Source organism: Gobius niger, assembly GCF_951799975.1.
Source record: "Gobius niger genome assembly, chromosome: 2".
NCBI lineage: Eukaryota > Metazoa > Chordata > Actinopteri > Gobiiformes > Gobiidae > Gobius > Gobius niger.
This window is the reverse complement of record NC_136853.1, coordinates 11,817,520-11,840,754: the sequence shown is the minus strand read 5'-3', so window position 1 is coordinate 11,840,754 and position 23,235 is coordinate 11,817,520. Positions and strand designations below refer to the sequence as shown.

Sequence of the window (23,235 nt, the reverse complement as noted above, 5' to 3'; positions counted from 1 at the left end):
TAATACTACATTTTATTTGATGGCACCTTTCTTCAAATATTTAGAGACATCTTCACACAAAGAGCAAATGTTATCGCTTGAGTCATCAAGAGTTTCAAAGAGGTAATATATTCCCTCCTTTCAGTTTTATACACAATGGATTTTTCTTTTGCCAATTACTTTAATGAATACGGTATTTACCCATAATTGTTGTGATGTTGTTATTTCCAAAAAAGTTCCTTCGGAAGGTTGTCATTATCAAAGAGAATTTGCTCTAACTTTAATTGTATAATTTTCTTCATTTTAGTTTTCATCTGGGAACAGAACACACACATGGTCCCACCGCAAAACCAAATCTGTTTTTAAGCATCGCTGCTGGATAACATCCATTTATAATTTTGAATTTTAGGAGGTATTGGCCATTTCATGAATTTGATGTAGCCTATTTATTTGTTATTTTGTCATCATATTACATTTGATTATTTTGTTTATGATATTCAGACACTTTTACTGCCAATTTTGATGCCTTGAAATCACACTTCAAAAGAAACTCCAAGCCTCCCACTTTATGATAAATATTTTTGGGAACGTGAACCCGTATATTTCGCACATTTCAGTCAATCTCACATTATTTATACATTTATAAGGCATTATGTGTGAAGTAGCCCAATTAAAACTATATCTTATGTATAAACTGAAATATGTGAAATATGATTTTTTTTTAAATAAATGGTGTATTCATAAATGTTACAGTGGTTTATTTTTTTCTTAAATAGGCTAAATAGTTTAATATAGAATATATTCCTATAATGAATATTCACAATATGGTCTATAATGTGTATGAATCTATTGCTGATCGTTGTAAGAAAATGAACGCATGACCAAAGTTGTTTCAGCACATCTGCTCAGAAATGCATTAAAAACATTTTGAGCAGGGAGACACTCCTCTGAGGATGAAAGATTCACATCACCACGTCTATTTCCATGCACTCGATCAGCCCTAGGAGCATCCTTAGCCAGGAGGTTCACTTACTTTTTCTTCCCTGTCCTGTGAAAGTTTACACGCTATGCTCAATAAAAATGTGATAGCATTGTGATTTGAATAAAGCTCAGACCACATTTTATGACCAATTTATGCAGACATTTAAGAAATTCCAAAGGGTTCACATACTTTTTCCTCCCACTGTATTCAGATTAAGGTTATAATCAAACTCAAGTGGCAAAGTTAAAGTGATGAGGTTACTTGTTTGAATTTAAATCAACAGGCATCTGAGTAGTTGTCAAATGTGTCGTGCCTTATTTGCTTTTTGTTCATTCCAAAAGGCAAATAAGCAGTTTATTTATTTATTTATTTCTCATTTGCGACATTCCAAGGTTTATGTTGATGCCTGACAAACCAAACTCTGGGCACACTTAACCTTACCCTTCCGGTGTTACACTAAACGCGCCCGCCTGGTGGTTCCGGGGTGCTACACCCGTGAGTTCCTACCTGGCTGTCACCGGTCAGTTTATCTGATCGTGCGGGCGCCAGCCCCGATGAAGGTGAACCGCTCCGTGTGTACTCGCCTCACCTGGACCTCCTGGTGTTGTTAACCCACACAACCCCCCCTCCCGCAGCCCGGAGAGGACGCACACACCCCGGCTACAAGGTCAGTCAGGCAGCCAGTCAGGCAGTGTCTGGGCTATGTAGCTAACACAGCCTGCTTTAGTGTCGTTATATTTACTTTTCAGCGTTATCGGGGTAGATTTTCATGCCAGGAGCGAGGGTTAGACTTTCACGGCGCCTTTTCCAAACTAAACGTGATTGTTAAAGGGCGGAGAGTGTGTTTTCTCATCGGCAGACACAGCAGGTGCATCAGGCTGCTCAGTAGACTTGGGGTAAGTTGCAGATTCTAATAAATTTGTATCGTCAACTATGTCTTGAAATATTTGTCCAAAAAAATCTTTCAGTAACTTTAGTTGGATGCGATGGGTGGGAAAGCATATTAATATATTTCAATTATTATTATAATTTTAATGGCTATATGATTATAAATATATTTAGGCTAGAGCTGTGTAAGACCTGAATGACTTCCTCAGGCTAAATATGTGTAAATGCTCAAACATGCTTCTGATAGTCTAGTTGTGCTAATTTGTTTATTTATCTATATCCTTGGGCAAGATCGTTCACGTATTGTACATCAAGCCCTATCGAGCATTGATGTGAGTAAAATTAGTTTTGTCCTTTACTCCAGTGGTTCCCAACCTTTATTGTCTTGTGCACCCCTTGGGCCTTTCAATGGTCGTCCGTGTACCCCCTACCTCAGGGGTGATGCAGTTTATTTAGAAAGCAATTACTTTAAAATGGTATTTGTAAGAAAAAGGACAATGTCGCGTTCAAAATAAACCTAAAATTCTCCCAAGGCAACTTATTTTACTGAAAAATATAGCTTTTCCTATAAAAATTATGTTCAATTTTCCCCTATTTTCAATCTGAAATAGTTTCAAGTACCCCCTGCTAGGTCTTCGAGTACCCCCAGGGGTCCCCGTACCCCTGGTTGGGAAACACTGCTTTAGTATATGGTAAAAGCAGACATTTATCCAAAAACACTGGTTTTAAAGCCTTTTAAACAGTCATAAAATGTCAGGCTAGTAGGCACATTTTGCAGTAAAGTGACAGTTTTCCTCCCTGAAAGTTGTGAAACCTGGTTTAAACTCAGTCCCTGTGATGAATTCTGATGTTGTAAATGCATTAGGAAAGTTTGAGATGAGTTTGGACCAGAAAATAGCAATTTGAAATTTAAGTGACCCTGTTTCTGTGTACAATCCGGTATAGCTCCTTAAGTAATATTCAATAATCAATATTATTCAATTTTAACCAGTTGCTCATTATTGGTTTATGAACACAAACAGAATCTGCAAATATTGAGATGAATATTGATAATCGTTAAAATGTTTTCTTTCTTTATTGTCATGGCTACTAAATGTTCCATAGTGGCTCTAGTACGTCCCTGGCCTAAGTGGTTCCTTCCTTGTAAAGTGCTTGAGTCCCAGTAGTGCTCAATCAAGGCAGAGGAATACCACAGTATAGACGTTATCATTCATTACACTATGTATCTGTTTGCATCCAGGATGAAGTGGTTTCCTGTGCTGTTCCATCTCATGTGGATATGTGCCATCTACATCGCGGGGATCTACCTGTTTGTGGGTGGATTCTTGCTGGTGAGGCTGGAGGTGAATCGAACCAGCAGCTGCTTGGATGCGCTCTACCCCGGACAGGAGCCTGAGAGGGACTTTTGCAGAGGACAGCCCCGGTTCCACAAAGCCGTCCTCCTCATCATCGATGCCTTGAAGATAGACTTTGCACGATTTGACCCGAACAACACGTCACCGAGAGCTTACGAAAACAAACTGCCGGTGTTGGAGGAGACCGTAGCAGCCAAGCCGTCTCATAGCCGCCTGTATCCTTTCCGGGCCGACCCACCAACGACGACGATGCAGAGGATCAAAGGGTTCACCACAGGCTCACTCCCTACCTTTATAGATGTAGGGAACAATTTTGCGTCAAGTGCCATTCTGGAGGACAACCTCATTCAGCAGCTTGGTCAAGTTGGTGAGTAAAGTGTTCGCCAGGAAGATGATTTGATTAGAAATGTGAGTAATTATGCACTACCTGACCAAAATTAAAAGTTAGCAAAAGAAAAGTCACAGCTTCTGCAATGTCAAAAGATCTTGTATTGATGATAAGAGAGTGTGACCTCTACGCAAAGCCTTCTCCAGCACATCCCAAAGATTCTCAGTGGGGTTAAGAGCTGGACTCATGCTCCCTGAACTGCTCTTTCACAATGTGAGCCCAATAAATCCCTGCAATCTCATCTTGGAGTATGCCCGTGCCGTCAGGAAGAAGAAGTTGATGGGACAACCTGATCATTCAGGATGTTCAGATAGTCAGCTGATCTTACTCTTTGGGCACATAGTGTTTCTGAACTAGACTTGTTTCTGAACTAATCACGATTATTTTTGTCATAATTGAAATCACGATTATTCAAACGATTATTTGTTGCCTTTAAAACAAGTCTTTATTTTATTTATATATTTATTAATTTAAAAAAAAAAACAATGCTGAATATTTTCTGTTTTCTGAACAGTCATAAAAGTACAAATGATTTCATGTATGCCTCGATTAAGGAGAGGTCTCTGTTTCACACCTGCCCCCTGCTGGCCAGCCCTCACACCTGCACAAGCAAACTGAGCAGCGCGGCCTGATGACATCATCACACAGCGCTGTTTGTTTTTATGTCAGGCAAGAGCGTGAGCCATGGCACGTGAAATGTGAAGGGAAAATAATCCCAGCGCCATGAAATAATGCAAGTCTGCTTTGCCAGGAAGAAGAAAAAAATGAAGAAAAAATTGGAAAAAATTTCCCCCGATTATGCTAATTTTGTAATCGTTTAGTGTAATAATCGAAATCTTAATCGAATTTCGATTAATTGCACAGCCCTAGTTTGTTGTGAGGTTTTTTATCGGTCAGGCAGTGTAGGTAATTTCAACAAGATAAGAAAGCCACAAAAAATATATATATATATATACAACAGTATTTGCAATTGTTTTTCTCACTTTGCAGGTAAACGAGTGGTGTTCATGGGTGATGACACGTGGGAAAATCTTTACCCTAAAAGGTTCCACCGCTCCCTGCCTTTTCCTTCCTTCAATGTGAAAGACCTTCACACTGTGGACGATGGGATCCTACACAACATCTACACAACATGTACAGATCAGTATAATTAAATCTTCTGTTTAGTATACAAACATTTCAATAGGATAAGTACATCTCAGTTCTCTCTAACCTGCTTCTCAATGATCACCAGTAGTTCTTTACCTTTTTCCAAGTCCCTCCTCTGGGACTTTCTACATTAGCTCCATGAGTTAAATTTGATTACTTTTTTGGTCAATTTATTCAGTTTTGAAGTAACACTGTATTTAATTTTAAATGATTTAGTTCTAACATACATAAAAGGAAAGCTTCACTATCTGAATTATCTCCTTTCATCTCTCCTGTGACTGTTGGAGATATTTTAAATCAGTTTAATCTCTAAGCTGCTGCCCAAATGTAATTCTGTAATACTTTCCACACATCCTGACCGTCCGCATGAGTTAAATCCATGTTTCGGCCAGAGTTCAGAGTGAGACTGTTTTGAGAAGAAAACGTTGTGCTGATTTAGACTGTTACTTGCTCATTAGTGATCAGTAAATATTTAGATACTAACAGCTGCATTTTACAAGGTCTATGGTGGCAAAAGAAGTCTACTCCACAAAAGTAAATGGATTACTCTAGCTTTAAGGGAAAATGTATTTCTTTGTGCTGAAATATAATTTTGTCTACTCGGTTTGGCTGTCCTTGATTAAAGTAGTCTAAAGTTACAGTGGGGCTGGTTGTACCCATGATATATTTGAATGAATCCTTTTTAGTTTACTCTCGCGAGACTCTCTCTGCTCTTTTGTGCAGGTTCTTGTGTGTAAATTGTCTTATAAACAGAAACAAGCTTGTTCAAACGTCGTCTACAGCTCCAAATTGGTCATGACTGTGAAATTGCATTGCCCCTCACATTCTGATGACCTGCTGTTTATTTTTGTAGTGGAAGGTGATGACTGGGACGTCCTGGTTGCCCATTTTCTCGGAGTGGACCACTGCGGTCACCGGTTTGGGCCAGACCACCCAGCCATGGCTGACAAACTCACTCAGATGGATGGAGTCATCAGGTCAGGCTTTAGTAAGATGGATTAGTTTCATCGGTAAAGATGGTGATTCAGCGTAAAGATAATGCCTGCAGGAAGAGATCTTAGTGGTTTAAAAAAGGTGTTACAGCTACAACTGAACCTGGACTGCCTTCAACTGTATATAAGGACAAAAGGACCACTGTCAATGCTGAATAGTATGGAGACATGCTATTCCTTATTTGAAAGCTAAGACCTTCACAGTTTAATCACTGAGCTTTTTCTTCCAGAGGCTGCACTAGCTAGATTGTGGAAGTAGAAAAGAATCCCTTTAGGTTTATTTAGTGGATTTAGCCATTGGACCTGGCAACCCAAAGTCTGGGACTACCTTCTATTTGGATATACTGTTATAATGTTACAAGATTACAAAATTTGTCAGCAGTATAATTTATGGTCATATCTGTTAGACACTGATAGAATGTATGTATGTATATATATATGTATATAAATATATACACTGCACTCAGCTCACGCTTTCACACTATAGTCAGAATATTTGTATGAATACAAATAGTCCAAAGTCAAGCCCTGCGATTCTCTTATAAATGTGTTTGTTTCAGGTCGGTGATGGGGCGTCTGCAGAATGACACCCTGTTGGTGGTGATGGGTGACCACGGGATGACCGACACTGGGGACCACGGAGGAGAGAGCCAGAAGGAGACGGATGCTGCCATTTTCATCTACAGTCCCTCTCCTTTATTCCAACAACCACAAGCCCAGGTAATTCTAATAAAAACGGTAATAATAATACGTCAAACTTGTATAGCGCTTTTTTGGACACTCAGAGACGCTTTACATGGGGAATAAAGATTTTCGTCCGGAGTGAGAAGCGGCAGCCAAAACGTGCCATGGTGTTAGTGCTGTAATTCTACAGTTCTAACAGGGATGTTTTACTTTGGAATTTGTCAGGAACGTATCTCGTCAAATACACAGGGAGACGTACAATAACTTACAATAAAACATGTTGGAAACTGCTGTTAGTGGTTTAATATTTGGTAATAATTTAGCAACAAGGCTGCACAATATGAGAAAATTGAAACTGCTGCAATATAAATTTCTCAAAGCCAGGATTAGCACTGAAGCATGGCTAAATGTAAACTAAATGAGAAATACAGCAGATTGAATAAATGCTTTAAGTCAGTAATGCTCAAAGGGTGAGTCATATCCCAAAAGAAGCTCGGCAAACCAAATGTCTGTGGTAGTATCCTGCATTATGTGTAGCTGGGAAGTGTTTTATGTTAGGATGTGGCCTGTTATCTTATGGTGATGGTGAGTCCTGATGCCACGCTAATCGGTTTATCATTTCATTTTAAGCTCAATAAAGACAGTTGATCTCTCATGTACATGATCTTGTTATTGGGTACTTAGTTTTGTGCTATATTCAGTATAATATCATGTTTTGCCTAATATTGCGAAAGCTATAATTTAGCTATAATTTTGCTTTGTTGCTTCATAATTGACAGCCAGCTTTTAACAATAACTGAGAATTCTTCATAATTTACAAATATTTTCAGGTTGGATGAAAGACTATTGAGGCCGTCAGTCATTTTGACATGTTTTTAATCAAGCCTTAGTCTTCAGAGACACACAGTGCGAATCGCTGAATATTTCCCCGTTTGTTTCTTGAACAAAAGTTGAAATGGAGGAAATGCAAATTTCCATTTAATAACAGTGAAATACGAGTCTTAATATAGAGGAAGCAGATTATGACTCATTCTTTTACACACAGGTTTTCTGTTGCAAAATTCATGTTCCATGATTCTACTCAGGAATTATATTTTGTTTGAACACCTAAAAGAAAGTGCATAAATATATAATATATGTTACATAATATATGTTAAAGTTAAAGCCACACCATGTAGAATTTTAATCCAAAAATAAAATTGAAATACAAGCATTTATTTTATGAGAGATATTTTCGATCATTGAAAAATACCTCATAAATGAACAAACAAAGGTATGCTTTTGCTGTGAGCGGCTCAGCTCTCCTGAGACATGTATTTAACTTTACCGGGAGTGGGTACGTCTGCAGCTCGTCTGTTCCCCAAAGTCGGCAAAATTTGAGATTTAAACAGGTTAGGTCCTCATCCAAATCAATCATTCTTAGATTACCCACTGCGAAAAATAGCATTTTCTGTCGAGCTGCTCATTAGGAGCATATTTTGTACTGATGGCAAGAATATAGTCCAACATGTTACGTAGTGTGCCTTTAAAGCTTTAACTCACGATTAATCGGCAAAATAATGAATCGCGTTTAATCAAATTAATCGCAATTAACCACATCATATGTTTTGACCAAACACACTCCTGTATCTGGGCACACACATGACCTGAAAGACAAAGCACTTGTATTAACTACATATTGTAAGCCAGGGGTCTCCAACCTGAGGTACTTTTGTCTAATAAAAGCGACAGAGAGCTACTTATGTATCAAAGAGGCTTGTCTGATTATGCCATTTCAACTAAAATTACTTTCATTTAGTCCTTTAACACTACTTTATGTACCTTTCTAAAGTTTGCAGATTCTGTTCAAAATGTTGTGCACCCAAAGAAAATGTGTCTAAAATGTGATTATCAAGCGCGTGTAAATGTTGAAACACTTGGGGCGAGCGACTAAGAAAGGGTTGAGAGCAACTGGTTAGAGATCCTTGTTATAATAGAAACTGTGAATATGTTTAATACAATGTGAGTAAATGCTTTAAATTTGTGTTTTATGTTATATATTAGAGAAAAATTAACTGTGATTAATTGTGATTACCGGTAATCAAATTTAACAACTGAAATTAATGAATTCAAAAATGTATGAATTGACCGCTCTAATAAGTAAGCAAAGAGATAAAATGACACTAGGTTAAGTTATCAAAAGAACAACAATTGTCACGGTGATGCTTTTCTTGTTTTAGCTTGAACCTGAAGTGGTGCCTCAGACTGATCTTGTCCCGACTCTGGCTCTGCTCCTGGGAATCCCTATCCCCTACAGCAGTGTGGGGCAGGTGCTGCTCCCTCTGTTCCCTCCACATGGGCAGAGTGCAGTCGGTGCTCTCAGCCAGCAGGAGGCACTGTGGATCAACGCGAAACAGGTGCCAAAATGAATGCTTTTACTTTATTAATGTCAGATTTAGTGATCTGAAAGTACTAGTAAAAAGATAACATAAATATTAATTATACAAGAACTTGAACAACTGATTTCTGAAGCCAACAAATAATTGAAAGCTTAATTTTACCTGCTTGAAGAAACTGGAAGTTCCTGACATGGTCCAAGAACTGTGACCATAGTCGACATTTTATTAAATTACTGGATAAGCCTGGAACTGTGTTTACTCCCCATAGTCGAAATATATGATGCATAATACACTGGTATGCAAAATTATGCTCCTTGCTCCTTGAAATATTGTAAACAAAACACCCCGTACTCTCAGCAGACACTGCAGGAAACCCTGTGTACTTGTATAATTTACAGACGTCTGCATCCTAACCAGTATTTTTTTTTTTTTTGTAGGTGAATCGTTTTCTGGAAACCTACTCCAGCATGGCCAAAGACATCCCACCCGAGACCCTGGCCCAGCTTAGGAACCAGTTCTCCAATCTTTCCTCGGAGTACCTCACTGCTCACGAAAAGGGCCTCTTATCCTCCCCAAGACTCACTGCCTCCTTACAGGCCTACCTGACCTCTGTCCGGGACGCCTGCCGCGCAACGTGGGCCAAATTCAACCCTTTCAAGATGGCGGCCGGTTTGGCCATCTTAGGCCTCGCTTGTGTCGCGTGCTTCCTCGTCTCCGAGCTGTCGCTTGCGCTCATCAGAGAGAGCGGCATGCTCAAATCGTCGTGTGTATCTGCCGCGATAACGGGGTCTTGCGCTGCTGTTTTTCAGCTGCTGAAATGGAGCTACGTCGAAGTTTCCTGGTGTGTGGCTTGCGCCGCCCTCGGCTCCGAACTGTCATTTCTGTGGAAAGCTTATCAGCCCAGAAATGTAGGCAAAACCGGCACCAAAAAGTGCATAAGCTGGATGTCCCTACCGCACGTCCTTACCCCTGCTGTGTTTATTTTGCTCCTCCGATGCGCCTCTCTGCTCTCCGATAGCTACGTCATCGCAGAAGGTCGAGTAGTGACCTTTCTCGTTTTCTCCCTCGCTCTTTACATCCCCATTCATCTCAACTGGAACGGCTACCTCCTGCCCCCAAGCCACGATTTGCAAAAACCGTCCGCTTTGCTGCCCTCTCCTCAAGCTTTGTCCCCTTCCACTGTGCGTAAAGAAACCACTACGCTCATGGCTTGTCTAGGACTGGTCATAGGCAGTCTTTTCCTGTCTCTTTACTTCCACGGCTGCAGGGAAGAACAAGGCGCATGTCAGCCGTCCCAGTTCCTCTCCCCGCTGTCCCGAATGCAAGACGACAAGTTGAAAAACCTCCATTACGTTTTGTCCATCGCGGCGCTCGCTTTGTATACGTACTTGTTAAAGAGCTGGATGCGTAACTACGGCAACCTCAATGCCTCCAGCGTGACGGTGTTTTCGGCAAACTGGATTCTCCCCGTGTTGTCTGTTTGCTTGGGACTGCATTGGGCTGTCAGCGGCACGTCCGAAGATAGTTTCAAAAACCTCTCCGAACTTATCGGCTTGGCCCAGCTGGCTTTGCCCAGAGCCGCCTACTGTTTACTAACCCTAGGTCTTTTCCTCATATGGATCGACCCCCTCACTGTTTTTGTGAAGGCCAAAACATCCACGCAAAACAAAATGACCTCACGACCGCCGCCCCGCTACAGAGCCAGCATCGGCATTAGCCCCCAGGCCGAGCTGCATCACCTGATACCGCAGATTTACCAGCAAATGCGGCAGTCCCTGGACGACGGGGAGGCGAGCGGAGCTGGGGAGGACGACGGCCGGCCCGCTGTGGAGGCTTACGGGCTGGGCACAGTGTATTCGGCGCCCCTGCTGCTCTGCTGCGGAATGATGGGGTTGGGACTGCTTCTGCTCCACCCAGAAGGCATGGCTCTGGCCTTCCTGCTGCTGCTGCTGGAGATGGGAGCGGTGCTGTACATACACGCTTCGGCCAGCACCCTCAGCGGGCAGCACAGAACACAGGCTGGTAAGGCTGCACATGCATGTACGTGTGGTTTTACTATCGGAGGAACAGTATCCAAAGCCTGTGGTGCTGCAGCTGTAGTAACCTTGCAGAGTAATGTTTATCATAGTATGTGTTGATTTACTGCTTAGAATAGGGTATAAATAACAATATGTTGCATTCACGTGACATCACAATATTCTATAGAGCCCATAGTTTAAAACTGAGGTGGAGGGCAACTGAAAAATCTATGAAGCTTAGTTTTTATTTAATATCTCAGTCATTAATGTGAACTAGGGCGATGAAATGGTTGCTTTTACTGCCATTATTTGGTAATATCCTCTGCAACATTATTTGTTTGTTCATTTGGTCGGGACGGTGCATGTAAATGAACACACATGGGACGAATGCTTGTAAACACCCCACACAGGATTGTAGCCAAGGGCTAATATCCATTATCCTCCACTCCACTCTAAGCACACTCTCACTCAACCTGGCCTATTATTCATGTTTTAAGTAGTAGCGGAAACTGGAGTACCCGGAGGAAACCTACGCAGACACGAGAAGAACATGCAAACGCCACACAGAAAGGCCTCGTTCAGCCTGGGGGGTAAACCTCTGACATTTATGCGTCACCGCGCTGTGCTTCTTTCAGGTTGTGTTTATAGTTTGCACTGTTTTGATTTTCAAACATTTTCAACATCTCGTCCACTAGTAATGTCTGATGGCAATATAAACTGTCTAATTCTAGGTTTTCGAAAAGCCCGGTCGGTTGATACACAAATCTATTTTAATTGGTGTTTCTGGCAGCGCTGCATAACAAAGACTTTAATGAATGCCTCTTGGACAAATGAATGCCGTCTGAAGAGCCTCTGACAGTAACCGTAATGAGAACTGTAATTCAGTCAAGTTGATCAATGAACAACATTTACTCTCAGTGTCTAGCTATAGATAAGATATATTCCTGAAAATGTGTAAAAGTACAAGTTTCATTGCTCGTCCTTGGATCATCCATCTTGATGCTGATGTGCTTTTTTTTGAAAGTACATTTTGTTTTCCGGCTTCAAAACAGTGAAAGACTTGTAAATGATTTCTATTTCTACGTACCAGTCTGACATTGAACAATTCGGTATCAGACTGCAAATTCAAACGACATCGGAATAAAAAGATGGATGTTTCATTCCCAAAGCCTCTGTACCCTGTGCTATGACTAAACTCACATCAGTTTTGATGTTGCCAATTTGACATGGCCCTTATATCACCTTATTCCGGAAGTTTGCCGTCATTGTTTGTGCCCGCATCTTCACCCGTATTGGTTTACATAGGACTGCAGATGTCAAGAAAGATAAGTTACTACACGGACACAAAGGCGTTTTCAAGCTGCCCAGAGAAACAGTGCTGCGTTGACTTGTTGGTGCAAGCGAACAGTGGACATATTACACTAATCAATCTACTAAACATCGGATTTTAGCGGCAAACATTTTCACTCGTCCTCCACTTCACGCTCTACTGGAAGAGGCAAAATGACAAAGGAAGTGCCGATCCGTAGCAAAAAGAGGCAAAAGTGGGCGGAATAAGGTGAATAGTGATTTACTTTCTAGTGACACATCCCCGTGGAAACCTTTTTTTTTTTTTTTTTTGTGTTGCTATGTCATTGGGCAAAACATTTCACCCAGTTACCTACAGCGTATAAAAGTAGGTATCTACATATAGATGGGGCAGGGAAGTCTTGTATGCAAAGTACTTTTCACAGACACCAAGTGACTCAAAGAGTTCAACATTTATCATTGTATTTATTTATTTGGGAGGGGCTGTACAAGAAAACATTGCCAACACTATGACTAAGTCTAGTTGATTTTTTTGTCTGTTTCCAGGATTTAATGTGCCCTGGACCCCAGTGCTGCTGTGGGCTCTCATTGCGGCTCAGTTCTTTCACACGACTGGTCATCTGCCCACCTTCCCCTCCATCCAGTGGTCAGCTGCCTTTGTGGGGTTCCCCGATGGACACACTGGCACCATTCTCCCGGCTTCTCTGGTTACACTCAACACCTTCGCTTCTCACATCCTCTTGGCAGGTAGTTATACTTCTGACGAAACCACAACAAAAATCAATGTTTGTTTTTGCATATGATCTTGCCCATTGGTAGTAATGTGATTGAAATAGGTACAAATATGGAAGAAAATAAATCTTAACCAGTATAATATTTAAGGGACAAGGCGGAACTTAAAGGGACTAGATGATTAGGACATGGCTGGAACATGTAGGGGGAGGAAAATACTTCATTTTAACATTTTTACACTCGGTATAGTCCCTTTAAGGCAATGGACCAGACCTCTCTGAAAATGGCCCTGCAACTTGTTTTTTGGGTCCTGACCCACCAGTTGTGACCACTTTGTCAATCACAAAACTTCAGAGTATTGTAGTTTTTTTTGTATTGCCACTGTTGGCTCTTCATGGCATTTATGACAATATCTAAGTGTCAAATGAAGGTGAAGAGAAATGTGTGTGTATGTATGTTTAGCTTTAATACAAAAAAACGAGGAAGTCTAAAGGACCGGGAGTCTAGTCTGCCCTGAAATGCACCAGAACACAGATACATGTGCAGGTGTTTAGTTAAATCTTTCCAGAGGGAGCGCTCCCAGGTCCCCTTCTCGGTCATTTTGTTGTTTAAGCTTTATTTATAGATCTTGTGTTACGTTATAGTATGATTTTTAAAAAAATCTGCGCTGCACTATTCTCTTCAAATAATTTACAAAATAAAACAAATGTTGGTTGTAATAAAATGTTAAATAAGTATGATATTCATGTAACTCATCATGAGTCTTCCATCATATATATATATTTTTTAATTGACCACAAATGACCAGGACTGGATAGCGATATATTACAACACCGTCATTTGTTCTGCAGGGATGTGCTAGCTAAATTGAAAAATAACAATTTTCTATCTTGTTAGCTACGCTACTAAATCTTATAAGTATTAAATGCAATGTACTACACTGAACAACTGCAACATTGCAGTGTATTGAAGTCACAGATCAGCCATGTCCACTGTTGGTACAGGGCTTAAGGGACATCAGTTGTTGTGTAGGAATCTAAAAAAAATATGTGGATTGATGAGCGTTGTCAGAATGTCAGACTGTCTTTCTTTCCTGTGATGATAAAGCAACGGAAAAATATATTTGTAAAAAAAAGAAAAAAAAAAGCTGTTAAAACTGTAAAGCGGATTTCCAAATTAGAAGAAACCGCACAGATTTGGTATTTTAGAATTATGTGCTTTCAGTGTTTCTTTTGCTGCGTGCAGTGTCCTGTCCATTGCTGCTCTTCTGGCCAGTGTTGTGTGAGTTTCGAAACGGCAGAGGAGGCAAGGCCTGTGGGGATGAAGGAGAAGATGCGGTGATGGAGATCCGACTGAGAGAAAGTCCACAGCACTTCAGCTCCGCTCTGCTACAGCTCTCAGCGCGATACCTCTTTATTCAGGGAGCACAGGTAAACCGAACACTGTACTGTAGTGTTTAGCAACGCCTCTGTGCTGGCATCCCAAAAAAAAACGCTTGCAAAAAGTTGTAGTTATAAGTTTTAAGTTTTGACTAGTTTTGTTACTTACCACTCGAGTGAATGAACAATTTGAACAAATGTCCCTTGTGATGTGCTTTGGGTGACTTATGTTTGTGAAAAGATTCCCCTCCCTATTGCAATATAAGATCAAACATAATAAATACTCACAATAGCCCTCATTTATCAACATTGCGTACAAAAAAGTAGTGTATGTATTTGCGATATACACTAGAGGGCGCGTGATATTTATGAACCTGTGCTTACCGCTCAGTTCCTGCCATACGCACAGCTGATGATAAATGCAGTGACAGAAACCAGTGTCATTTGAATGAAACGCCCCAAAATATTCATGTACAGGAGGCCTCACCCACAGGTTTTACGGCACGGCACAAAACACGGCAAAAAGAACATTCCTCCAACCAGGAAATAATTAATTATTTGTTTTTAGCACAACAAATATGATATTGTTTGTGGCTGAGCCTCTGAGCTCGGGCCCGTGGCATGGAGGAGCATGTCGATGCAGCGCACAGCATTGAATGAAAGTCTGCCCATAAATACCAACGCTGTATCCTTGTTTCATGTAGAAATCACCAATGAGGATTATATGCAATGTGGCAATGCAATTCATGCTGTTAGAACTATTTTCCAGCGCTGTTTAGTTAAAGTTGGTGTAAAATGTACACCACCTCCTGACTTGGTGTAGGATTTGAGCGCACCGTGCGCTCACGTCCAGATACGCTCTGATTTCGCCGTCCGCAAGTTTGATAAACAAGGGCCAATGTCTCAGAGGAAGAACTTCGACAAATCTCGATTGTGTGGCAGAAATCATCTTATATTGTTTCTATAGACTCAGTACTGGGTGTGTAGAAGTCATGTTTGCTCTTGCCTGTCCATAGATGTTTTCGTCAGTCTGTGCAGCTGCTATCCTCAGGAGGCATCTAATGGTGTGGAAGGTCTTTGCGCCCAAGTAAGTGCCTCAATGCATTTTCCAGCTCACTCTAATTCATTCACAGTAAAGGCTTCACAGGAAATGGACAAAGGATATCTTCCAACCATTTAGTCTTAGTGTGCTTCAGGTTTTACTGTGCATTAGGGAAAGAAAGAAATATAGGGAAAGAATAGAAATGATTTTTTCATTTTAAACCTAGAATAGTATAATGCACTTCTGATCGATATATATATATATATATATATCGATATATAAATAGATAGATAGATACACACACACACACACACACACACACATACAGTTCTAGGAAAAGGCAAAGATACTGCACAGAACCCTCAAGCTCCCAGGCCTCTGGTAGAGGACCCGAGCTTGGAGGAAAAAGAGACCGCCCGCGGAGGGTGAGGAAGAGTTTTTTTGTTTTTATATATATATATATATATATATTAGGGTGCATCAAATTTACATGGTGAAATTTTAATTCCAAAATATCAATTTGGCTGGCATTGCATTTTGTTCCTATTCATATACAAATGACTTTTGCAAAGTTTTGTGGAAATCCATTGAGATTTAGGGGTACCAACTAGCACGTGAACTTCTGTAAAATATCGAAAAATGCGCAATTTTTAGTCTGTTTTCCAAAAAGTTGACCCAGAAAGGTAAAATAAGGTTACATTTTACACAGAAACATGTTCTATAGGGTAACTCAAGCAACATTAGTGTGTCTGTCCTTTGGGAATTTCTAAGAATTGACTTTTCTAGATTCTTCATTTACAACAGCTTATAGACAAATGAATGGAGGGCAATGGGACATCCTCGCATTGCCTGTGAACCTTCCTTGTGGGTTGGATCCACACCAACATTTTAGTGTTTCTAGGTTGGCTAGCCTGTATCAAGTTTGTCTAAAATCTGTTTTATATGTTGTGTAATTCTGGTCCAAACCCCTAATGGAAATCACGGACAGACACGTTAGATCCAAAACAAAATGTTTTGGGCGCCATGTTGGAATGGATGATGCTTCACATTTTTCTTTGTCATCTAATTGACTTTATTGTTACCATAGATATAACTGGATATAGCTGGTGTTTCATTCAGCCCCACTCATAGTTTTGGTCCTGAGTCATATGTGAAGCTTACATGGATGCTTCTCTGAAGCCTGTTCCTTAAAATATGTCACCCAGCGTTGTCTCATGGGTCATAGAGAGTTATAGAAAAAATATGAATCTTTGCTAGGCTTTTAAGCTGTTTTAGGGAGGTCTGAAGTCCGAAACAGAATCCTGTTTACCACCCCTGGTCACCAGAGGGTGGTACTACAGCAATGCCAGCTCCATGAGGACCATAGAGAAGGGCTTTCCTCGCCCATTGAATTGTGAGACACTTAAAAGGACAAACCCTAGTGGAAAATCCATCCATCCATTTTCTTCCACTTTATCCGGAGCCGGGCCGTGGAGTCAAAAGACAGAGAAGAGATGCCCAGACTCCCCGATCCACACAGACCTCCTCCAGCTTTTCTGGGGGGACCCCAAGGTGACACCAAACCAGCTCAGAGACATAGTCCCTCGAGCGTGTCCTGGGCCTCCTCCCAATATGACTCCCACCCTGCGAAACTCAATTGGGCCGCCTGCATCCGCGATCTTGTCCTTTCGGTCATTACCCAGATCTCATGACCATAGGTGAGCGTGGGAACCGAGATCGATCGGTAAATCGAGAGCTCAGCTCCCTCTTCACCACAACAGTCCGATACAGCGACCACATCACTGCTGAAGCACCTTTTTCATGGCCATGGATTTGGAGGTGCTGATCCTCATCACGGCCACTTCACACTCAGCTGCCCAGAGCACGCTGAAAGTCCTGATTTTGAGGTTCCCAAAACGAACACCCTCCGCTTGGCAAGCATGCATCGCAAGATCTGACAGCTTAACGCCAGTGACGATGCCATCCTCACTGGTGATGCTAGGGCCCAGAACAAAGACCAGGCTGCGACTGCTAGTCTGGCTTGGACCACTTGGTGAGGGTAGCATCTTAGCTGGATCCTGGGGCTTTGTTTGGGGCAGCCCGTAAGGAGCAGTGGGCAACGGCAGTGCCACCATGTGGAGCCAGTCAGAATCACTTGGCTGAAGGATTCACCTATTATACATGTTTTTAGTGGTAGGGGAAACCGGAGTATACCGGAGGAAACCTATGCAGACACGGAGAGGGAGAACATGCAAACTCCACACAGAAAGGCCCCATACGGGTGGGAATCGAACCCAAGACCTTCTAGCTGTGAAGCACGAACACTAATCGCTGTACTACCGTGCCGCCCGTTTGTTGTGTTGTAGAGTGCCTGAGAATGAAAATGATACAAGGACAATATAGGATTGGGTATCTTAGCATACCTAATATATGAGGCTCATGCATGTATTATGCATGCATAAGCCTCATATCTAAGCTCTACATAGTCAAATTCATCATAACAATGAGAACCTACAACAACATCACTATCAGAGTAACTGCACTCACAAATAAATTAATGTGAATTGAACAGCTACATTGCTACACTCAATAAATTTGAGACTTCAATACTCTGAATATGATATTTTCTCTTAATTACTGTTGATGATAAGCTTGATAACTTTGCTAACATATTTATGTCCGGGTTCGATTCCCACCAAGGGACTGTGTGGAGGTTGCATGTTGTTCCCGTGTTAGCATAGGTTTTCTTCGGGTACCCTTTTTTCCCTACCACTAAAAGTGGAGGATGGGTCAAATGAAGAGAACAAATTTCTCTATAGACATTAATAAAAGGAACTTAGCGTAACTTAACTTATCCAGCTAACTGTTGCTAGCAAGCTAACCTAGATGTAGTGAGCACGAAATACCTCTAAATATGACTACATTTCACTAAAAGAATTTCAATATACAAAGAAACAAATGCAGATATGGTAATGATATGTAATAAGAGTATACATACCCAACACAAACTTATAAATACCTTATAAATTACCTCAGAGCTCTATGGTGACCGGTTAGCATCATTGCCCCTTTATCCACAGAAACACATGTGAGTTGGCACCCCTAAACCTTGATGTATTGGAAAAATATTTTGCATGTGTTGTTAAAACATACATTGGAACACTTTTGGCACCCAGCCATATCAAAATTCCAAAAAAATATTTTTTGATGCACCCTAATATATATATATATATATGATTGTCTATCTTTATTTAATTTATTGATTTATTGTATTTTTCGAACTCCTATTATTTGCTGTCCACAAAGATGTACCTTACTTTGGCGGTCAAATCGAGCTAATACTGTATCTAAAAACACTTCCAAGTTGTACTTTTCAAAACAACATGCTATTGAACACTATGGGTGCTATATAAATAAAGTTTCTTCTTCTTTTTCGTCTTCTGCTAAGGCTTTATTATACACTATAATAATACTATATTATTATATTTTATCTCATGATAAGGCCATATGTGCAACTGAAAGTTGTTGGAAAGTATATTTATCACTTTTCACTGTTGTTAGGCACCGCAATTATAGACTCAATTTGAAGTAAAAGAAAACACTTTGTAGAATTACCTGCATTATGTCCACCATAATCACAATAGGCTTGTGGTCAGCCTAAAGCTAACCTTTAGAAGCCCACAATCAAAAGTACTTGGCGGGACTGTAATGAGCAACTCCAGTGTTGAATAATGGCATGTTCAAAAAGAATTTCCCTACTGCACTGTGCTGCTGCTGCTGCTGCTGCTGCTGATGCTGCTGCTGCTGCTGATGCTGTGGTGAAAGGAACATCTCTCCAACTATAATGTATTCCTCCCTTCTGAAATACGTGCTTGGTCAATGTTGAGTCGAGTTGAGTAAGCACAAACAGGGGAGAAAGAGTGCAGGTTGGGATATTAAAACAACCTGTCTGTGTGTTGGGTAGCAGGTAAGTAACTGTCTCCTGGTCGCTAATTTAAATCAGTATTTATCATATTGGCTCATGCTGTACGGGCGGACATACCATCTCTATTCACCTTATTCCACCCGCCCGCTTTTGCCTCACTTTGCCACGGATCGGCACTTCCATTGTATTGACACTTCCTTTAGAGAGCAAAGCCCTTAAGCGGATAACGAGGGAAAATATTGGCCACTAAAATATTATGTTTAGTAGATTGATTGGCGTAAAATGTCAAGAGCGGAGTGGAGCTGAGCGAACAGGTGGAAGATGTGAGTGTCGGGGCTCCTATAGCCGCCTCGTCACTCACGGACTCCACGCGCTCCTCCTCCGAAGAGGAATAAAATAAAAATACAAAATGTTGTTCATATTGTTCACTGTAAAGACTCAAAAGAGCCAGATCGTTCGCAACTGACACATCACCACTGAGAAGGCTCTGCGCCTGCTAACAACATCACTATGCAAGGAAATACTTATCGCTGCAGTGCTTCCATGTCACCTTTAGAGCAGTAGAAACAGAACTCTGCTACAATAAAGACAAACAGCTGTAATCGGAGCGCTAAGCTGGCACGTCCTTTAGCTCACGCATACTAAGTAGTCATGTGCAATAAGGCCCTCAAAGTTGCACAATAGAACTGGGAGGGCCTTTAGACGCCAATAGGACTGTGAGGGTTATAATACTGTATCTGCTGCCGCTTTCGGCATTTTTTAAACCGACCTAAAATGCTGGGAAATGTTTATGTTCCAACTTCTGTCTTCTTCCGTGTTTGCGCATGCGCAACTCAACACAACATTGACCAAGCAGGTATTTCGGAAATGAGAAATTGGCTCTATCTTACGGCATCTACAAAGTGTGCACATGTATCAGTCACTTGCAGAGTAAATATGTAATTAAACTTAAATATTTTGACTGTCAAGTAGTTATAAATCGCAATCAACTGAGAATGAAAAAAAAAAGTTTTATCTAATTTAATAGCTTGTGGTTTTTAAGTGAACTTCATAACAAAGTTATGAACCCTGGTGGATTTTTCTCAAAGAATATGAATGAAAACACAAAAAACCTTTTTTACTCATGGTCAGTGATGTTGTGAAGCCATTTATTGTGATAAAAATGTGTGAACTAATTTCAAATCCCCTTAACAAAATAAAATACCAAAATGATCCTGATCAAAAGTTTACCCAGCCCAGTTCCTAATACCATGTCTTTCTCCCATTTTAGCATCATGACAACTTGGAGTCTTTTGTTGTAGTTGTTGTGAAGGTTCTGTATATTCTAATGGTAAAGCAGCCCATTCTTCTTGACAAAATGCCTCCAGTTCCTGTATATACCTGGACTGTCCTACATGAACAGTGCATTTGAGCTCTCCCCACTGTGGTGCAATGATATTGAGGTCAGGAGACTGAGATGGACCCTCCAGAACATTCACTTTATTCTGCTGGAGACAGTGGCAGGTCGACTTGGCCTTTTGTTTTGGATTTTGGATCATTGTCTTGTTGGAACATCCAAGTGCGACCCATGCGCAGCTTTCAGGCTGATGAGCGCAAATTCTCCTCCAGTATTTTTTGATAAGCTACTGCATTCATCCTGCCATCAACTTTGACCAGGTTTCCAGTGTCTTGGCAACTCACACATGCCCAAAACATCAGCGAACATATTTCACAGACTCACAGACTCCTCTCCAAACATAACATGTATGGTTGTGGCCAAAAAGAGAAATGTTGGTCTCATCACTCCAAATGATTTTGTTTCAGAAATGTTGAGGCTTGTCTCTGTGCTGTTTGGCATATTGTAAGAAGATACTACATTTGAAGATATTACATTTGCGAAGTAATGGCTTTCTTCTGGCAACTCAACCCAATTTTCTTCAAGTGCATCCTTGTTATGCTTCTGGAAATAGCCACACCACCTTTTTTGAAGGAGTCCTGAATGTCAGCAGAAGTTATTTGAGGGTTTTTCTGTGCATCGCAAACAATTTTCCTGGCAGTTGTTGCAGAAATTTATGTTGGTCTACCTGAACGTGGTTTGGTTTCAACAGAACCCCTAATGGTCCACTTCTTTATCAGTGCAGCTCTGGATGGAGGATGCAAGGGTCTGTCAGTAGCCCAAAAACTCACACACCTTTGATAATCACATACAGATTGCAAGGAAACAGATCACAGGTGAGGATGAGGATAGTTACCTTTAGCAGCCATTCCAACCCATTAGTGTCAAGTTGTGTTTCAGGCCAAAATTATTGGGGTGTGTAAACTTTTTGACCGGGTCATTTTGGTATTTTCTGGTGTTATGGAGATTTGAAAAGTGCAAACACATTTTTTCCACAATAAATGGCTTCACAACATTACTGACCATGAGTGTGTCTTCAGTCATATTCTTTGAGAAACGGCCAAAAAATCAAGACCACCATGGTGTGTAAACTTATGTAAACAAAAAACAGTCAAGCCAAAATAAAATCCATTTCTAGTGATGTTGCACAGTATGCAGAGGGGGAGGGGTCTGCAAACCTCTTACAACAACATGCCGACTGTTGCTATTAGCTTAGCATTAGCTCCCTGCCAAAAATACAAGCTACTTCATGGGTAAGAATTCTCCCTGGTCTGCACTCGTACCTTTGATGACAACATACTGCACTCAGGTTGTGGAGCTGTTACCACCACATAACCAAAAAATACAAGTGAAAAATAGAGACTTCTGCGGGGAAACTACTGTTGTCTGCTTATTGGTCTGCATTGCGTTATAAGTAAATTTTTAACAAATGTTTTCTACAAATCTTTCATGCATTGTTTTTTTTCTTTTCAGGTTGATGTTCGAAGCGTCTTCTTTTATTGTAACCAGTGTGTCAGTCCTATTTGGAGTCACACTAGTGCTGAGAATAGACTTTTCAGTCACCCGATGGTTTAAGAGACTGGTCCCGGAAGCATCCAGGTAGCGACTGCTCATTTACACTCTCCAGGGAAGTCCTACGGAGCCTAGTGACCTATAGGACAGTGCGAGACAGACACTCTCTTTTTAAATGGACATGAAGCGATAAAAGATGGACAATGCTTTGGACAATTAAAGTATTTGTAAACTACAATGTTTAGAATGTTTTTATAACTTCATTTTATGTTCATTTGGATTATTATTACATGTATCATGGAGCAGTGACATTATCAGATATGGATTGACCACCACAGAGTCCAGGCCTTAAGTTCAAAGTCAGCTTTATTGTTGTTTTGTTTCGACTTGTAGTGCATTCAGAGAATTCAGATAACATGGTCATGCAGTACTTTCAGGTAATCCGTTTACCTAATGCTGTATTTGTGTATTTACCCAAAGGGAGAGTCTTCTGCTGACAGCTCATCTTTGTCTTGGCATTGTGCTTTGTTTGTTCAATTGTGAAGATCAATTCTCAGCCAAACTGCCATTAACTGAGCCATTTTAATGCCTTTTGCTCGCTGCCATGTTGTTAACTGGTCACTGACACTGGCTCAGTTCAGAGAAACTAGAGGTGGACTGTGACACAGCAGCAGCCATTACAAAGTCGTTCTGTTTGCGGTCATGAGGCTTTTTTAACCACTCACACCATTTGGCCGTAAAGATGAACAGTATGTGAGTGTTACTCTCTCTGGATGTCAAAGTGCATTATGTTTGGATCTCCACTTTTCTATGTTTGACTCCTGGATGCTGACTTTTACATTTTACCGTTTGATAATTAGTTTTATGTCAATTTCTAATCAAAATTTGTATTAATGTTTTTTTGTTTTTTTAAGGTACCTTGGCACTCTAACTGACTTATTAGTGTTCAAGGCTAGAAGCTGCCCCTCATCCCCATAATTGGACCCAAAGAAAATGGGTCAATTCAAGGCCCCCCCCACCCATCTGTCCCTCCGGGGGTTGCTATCACTTCCCAATTTGCGGCGCAATATGCTGCAGAATTCAATACGTGTTACCGTCGTACGTCATCCATGCCAATTAACCTCAGGCAGGTTTACGATCTTTGCGTCTGTGGTGAACGTGTCCGTCGGA

General features: G+C 40.9%; 1 protein-coding gene across 1 annotated transcript; it reads left to right on the top strand.

Moving 5' to 3' along the window:
• Window positions 1-1,432: 1,432 nt before the first annotated feature.
• Window positions 1,433-22,355, top strand: pigo (phosphatidylinositol glycan anchor biosynthesis, class O). The gene is made up of 11 exons (XM_079551824.1): window positions 1,433-1,628; window positions 3,090-3,571; window positions 4,583-4,726; window positions 5,595-5,718; window positions 6,294-6,453; window positions 8,637-8,813; window positions 9,233-10,817; window positions 12,668-12,868; window positions 14,099-14,283; window positions 15,249-15,319; window positions 22,027-22,355. The coding sequence occupies exons 2-11, from the start codon at window positions 3,091-3,093 to the stop codon at window positions 22,154-22,156; spliced, it is 3,258 nt and encodes a 1,085-aa protein (XP_079407950.1). The 5' UTR covers window positions 1,433-1,628; window position 3,090; the 3' UTR covers window positions 22,157-22,355.
• The last annotated feature ends 880 nt before the right edge of the window (window positions 22,356-23,235 follow it).

Coding starts and splice junctions, on each gene's coding strand:
- pigo (XM_079551824.1), top strand. CDS start 3,091: ATGAAGTGGTTTCCTGTGCTGTTCCATCTCATGTGGATATGTGCCATC. Junction 8,814..9,232: donor TGTGGATCAACGCGAAACAG/GTGCCAAAATGA, acceptor TTTTTTTTGTAG/GTGAATCGTTTTCTGGAAAC. Junction 15,320..22,026: donor TGGAAGGTCTTTGCGCCCAA/GTAAGTGCCTCA, acceptor TTTTCTTTTCAG/GTTGATGTTCGAAGCGTCTT.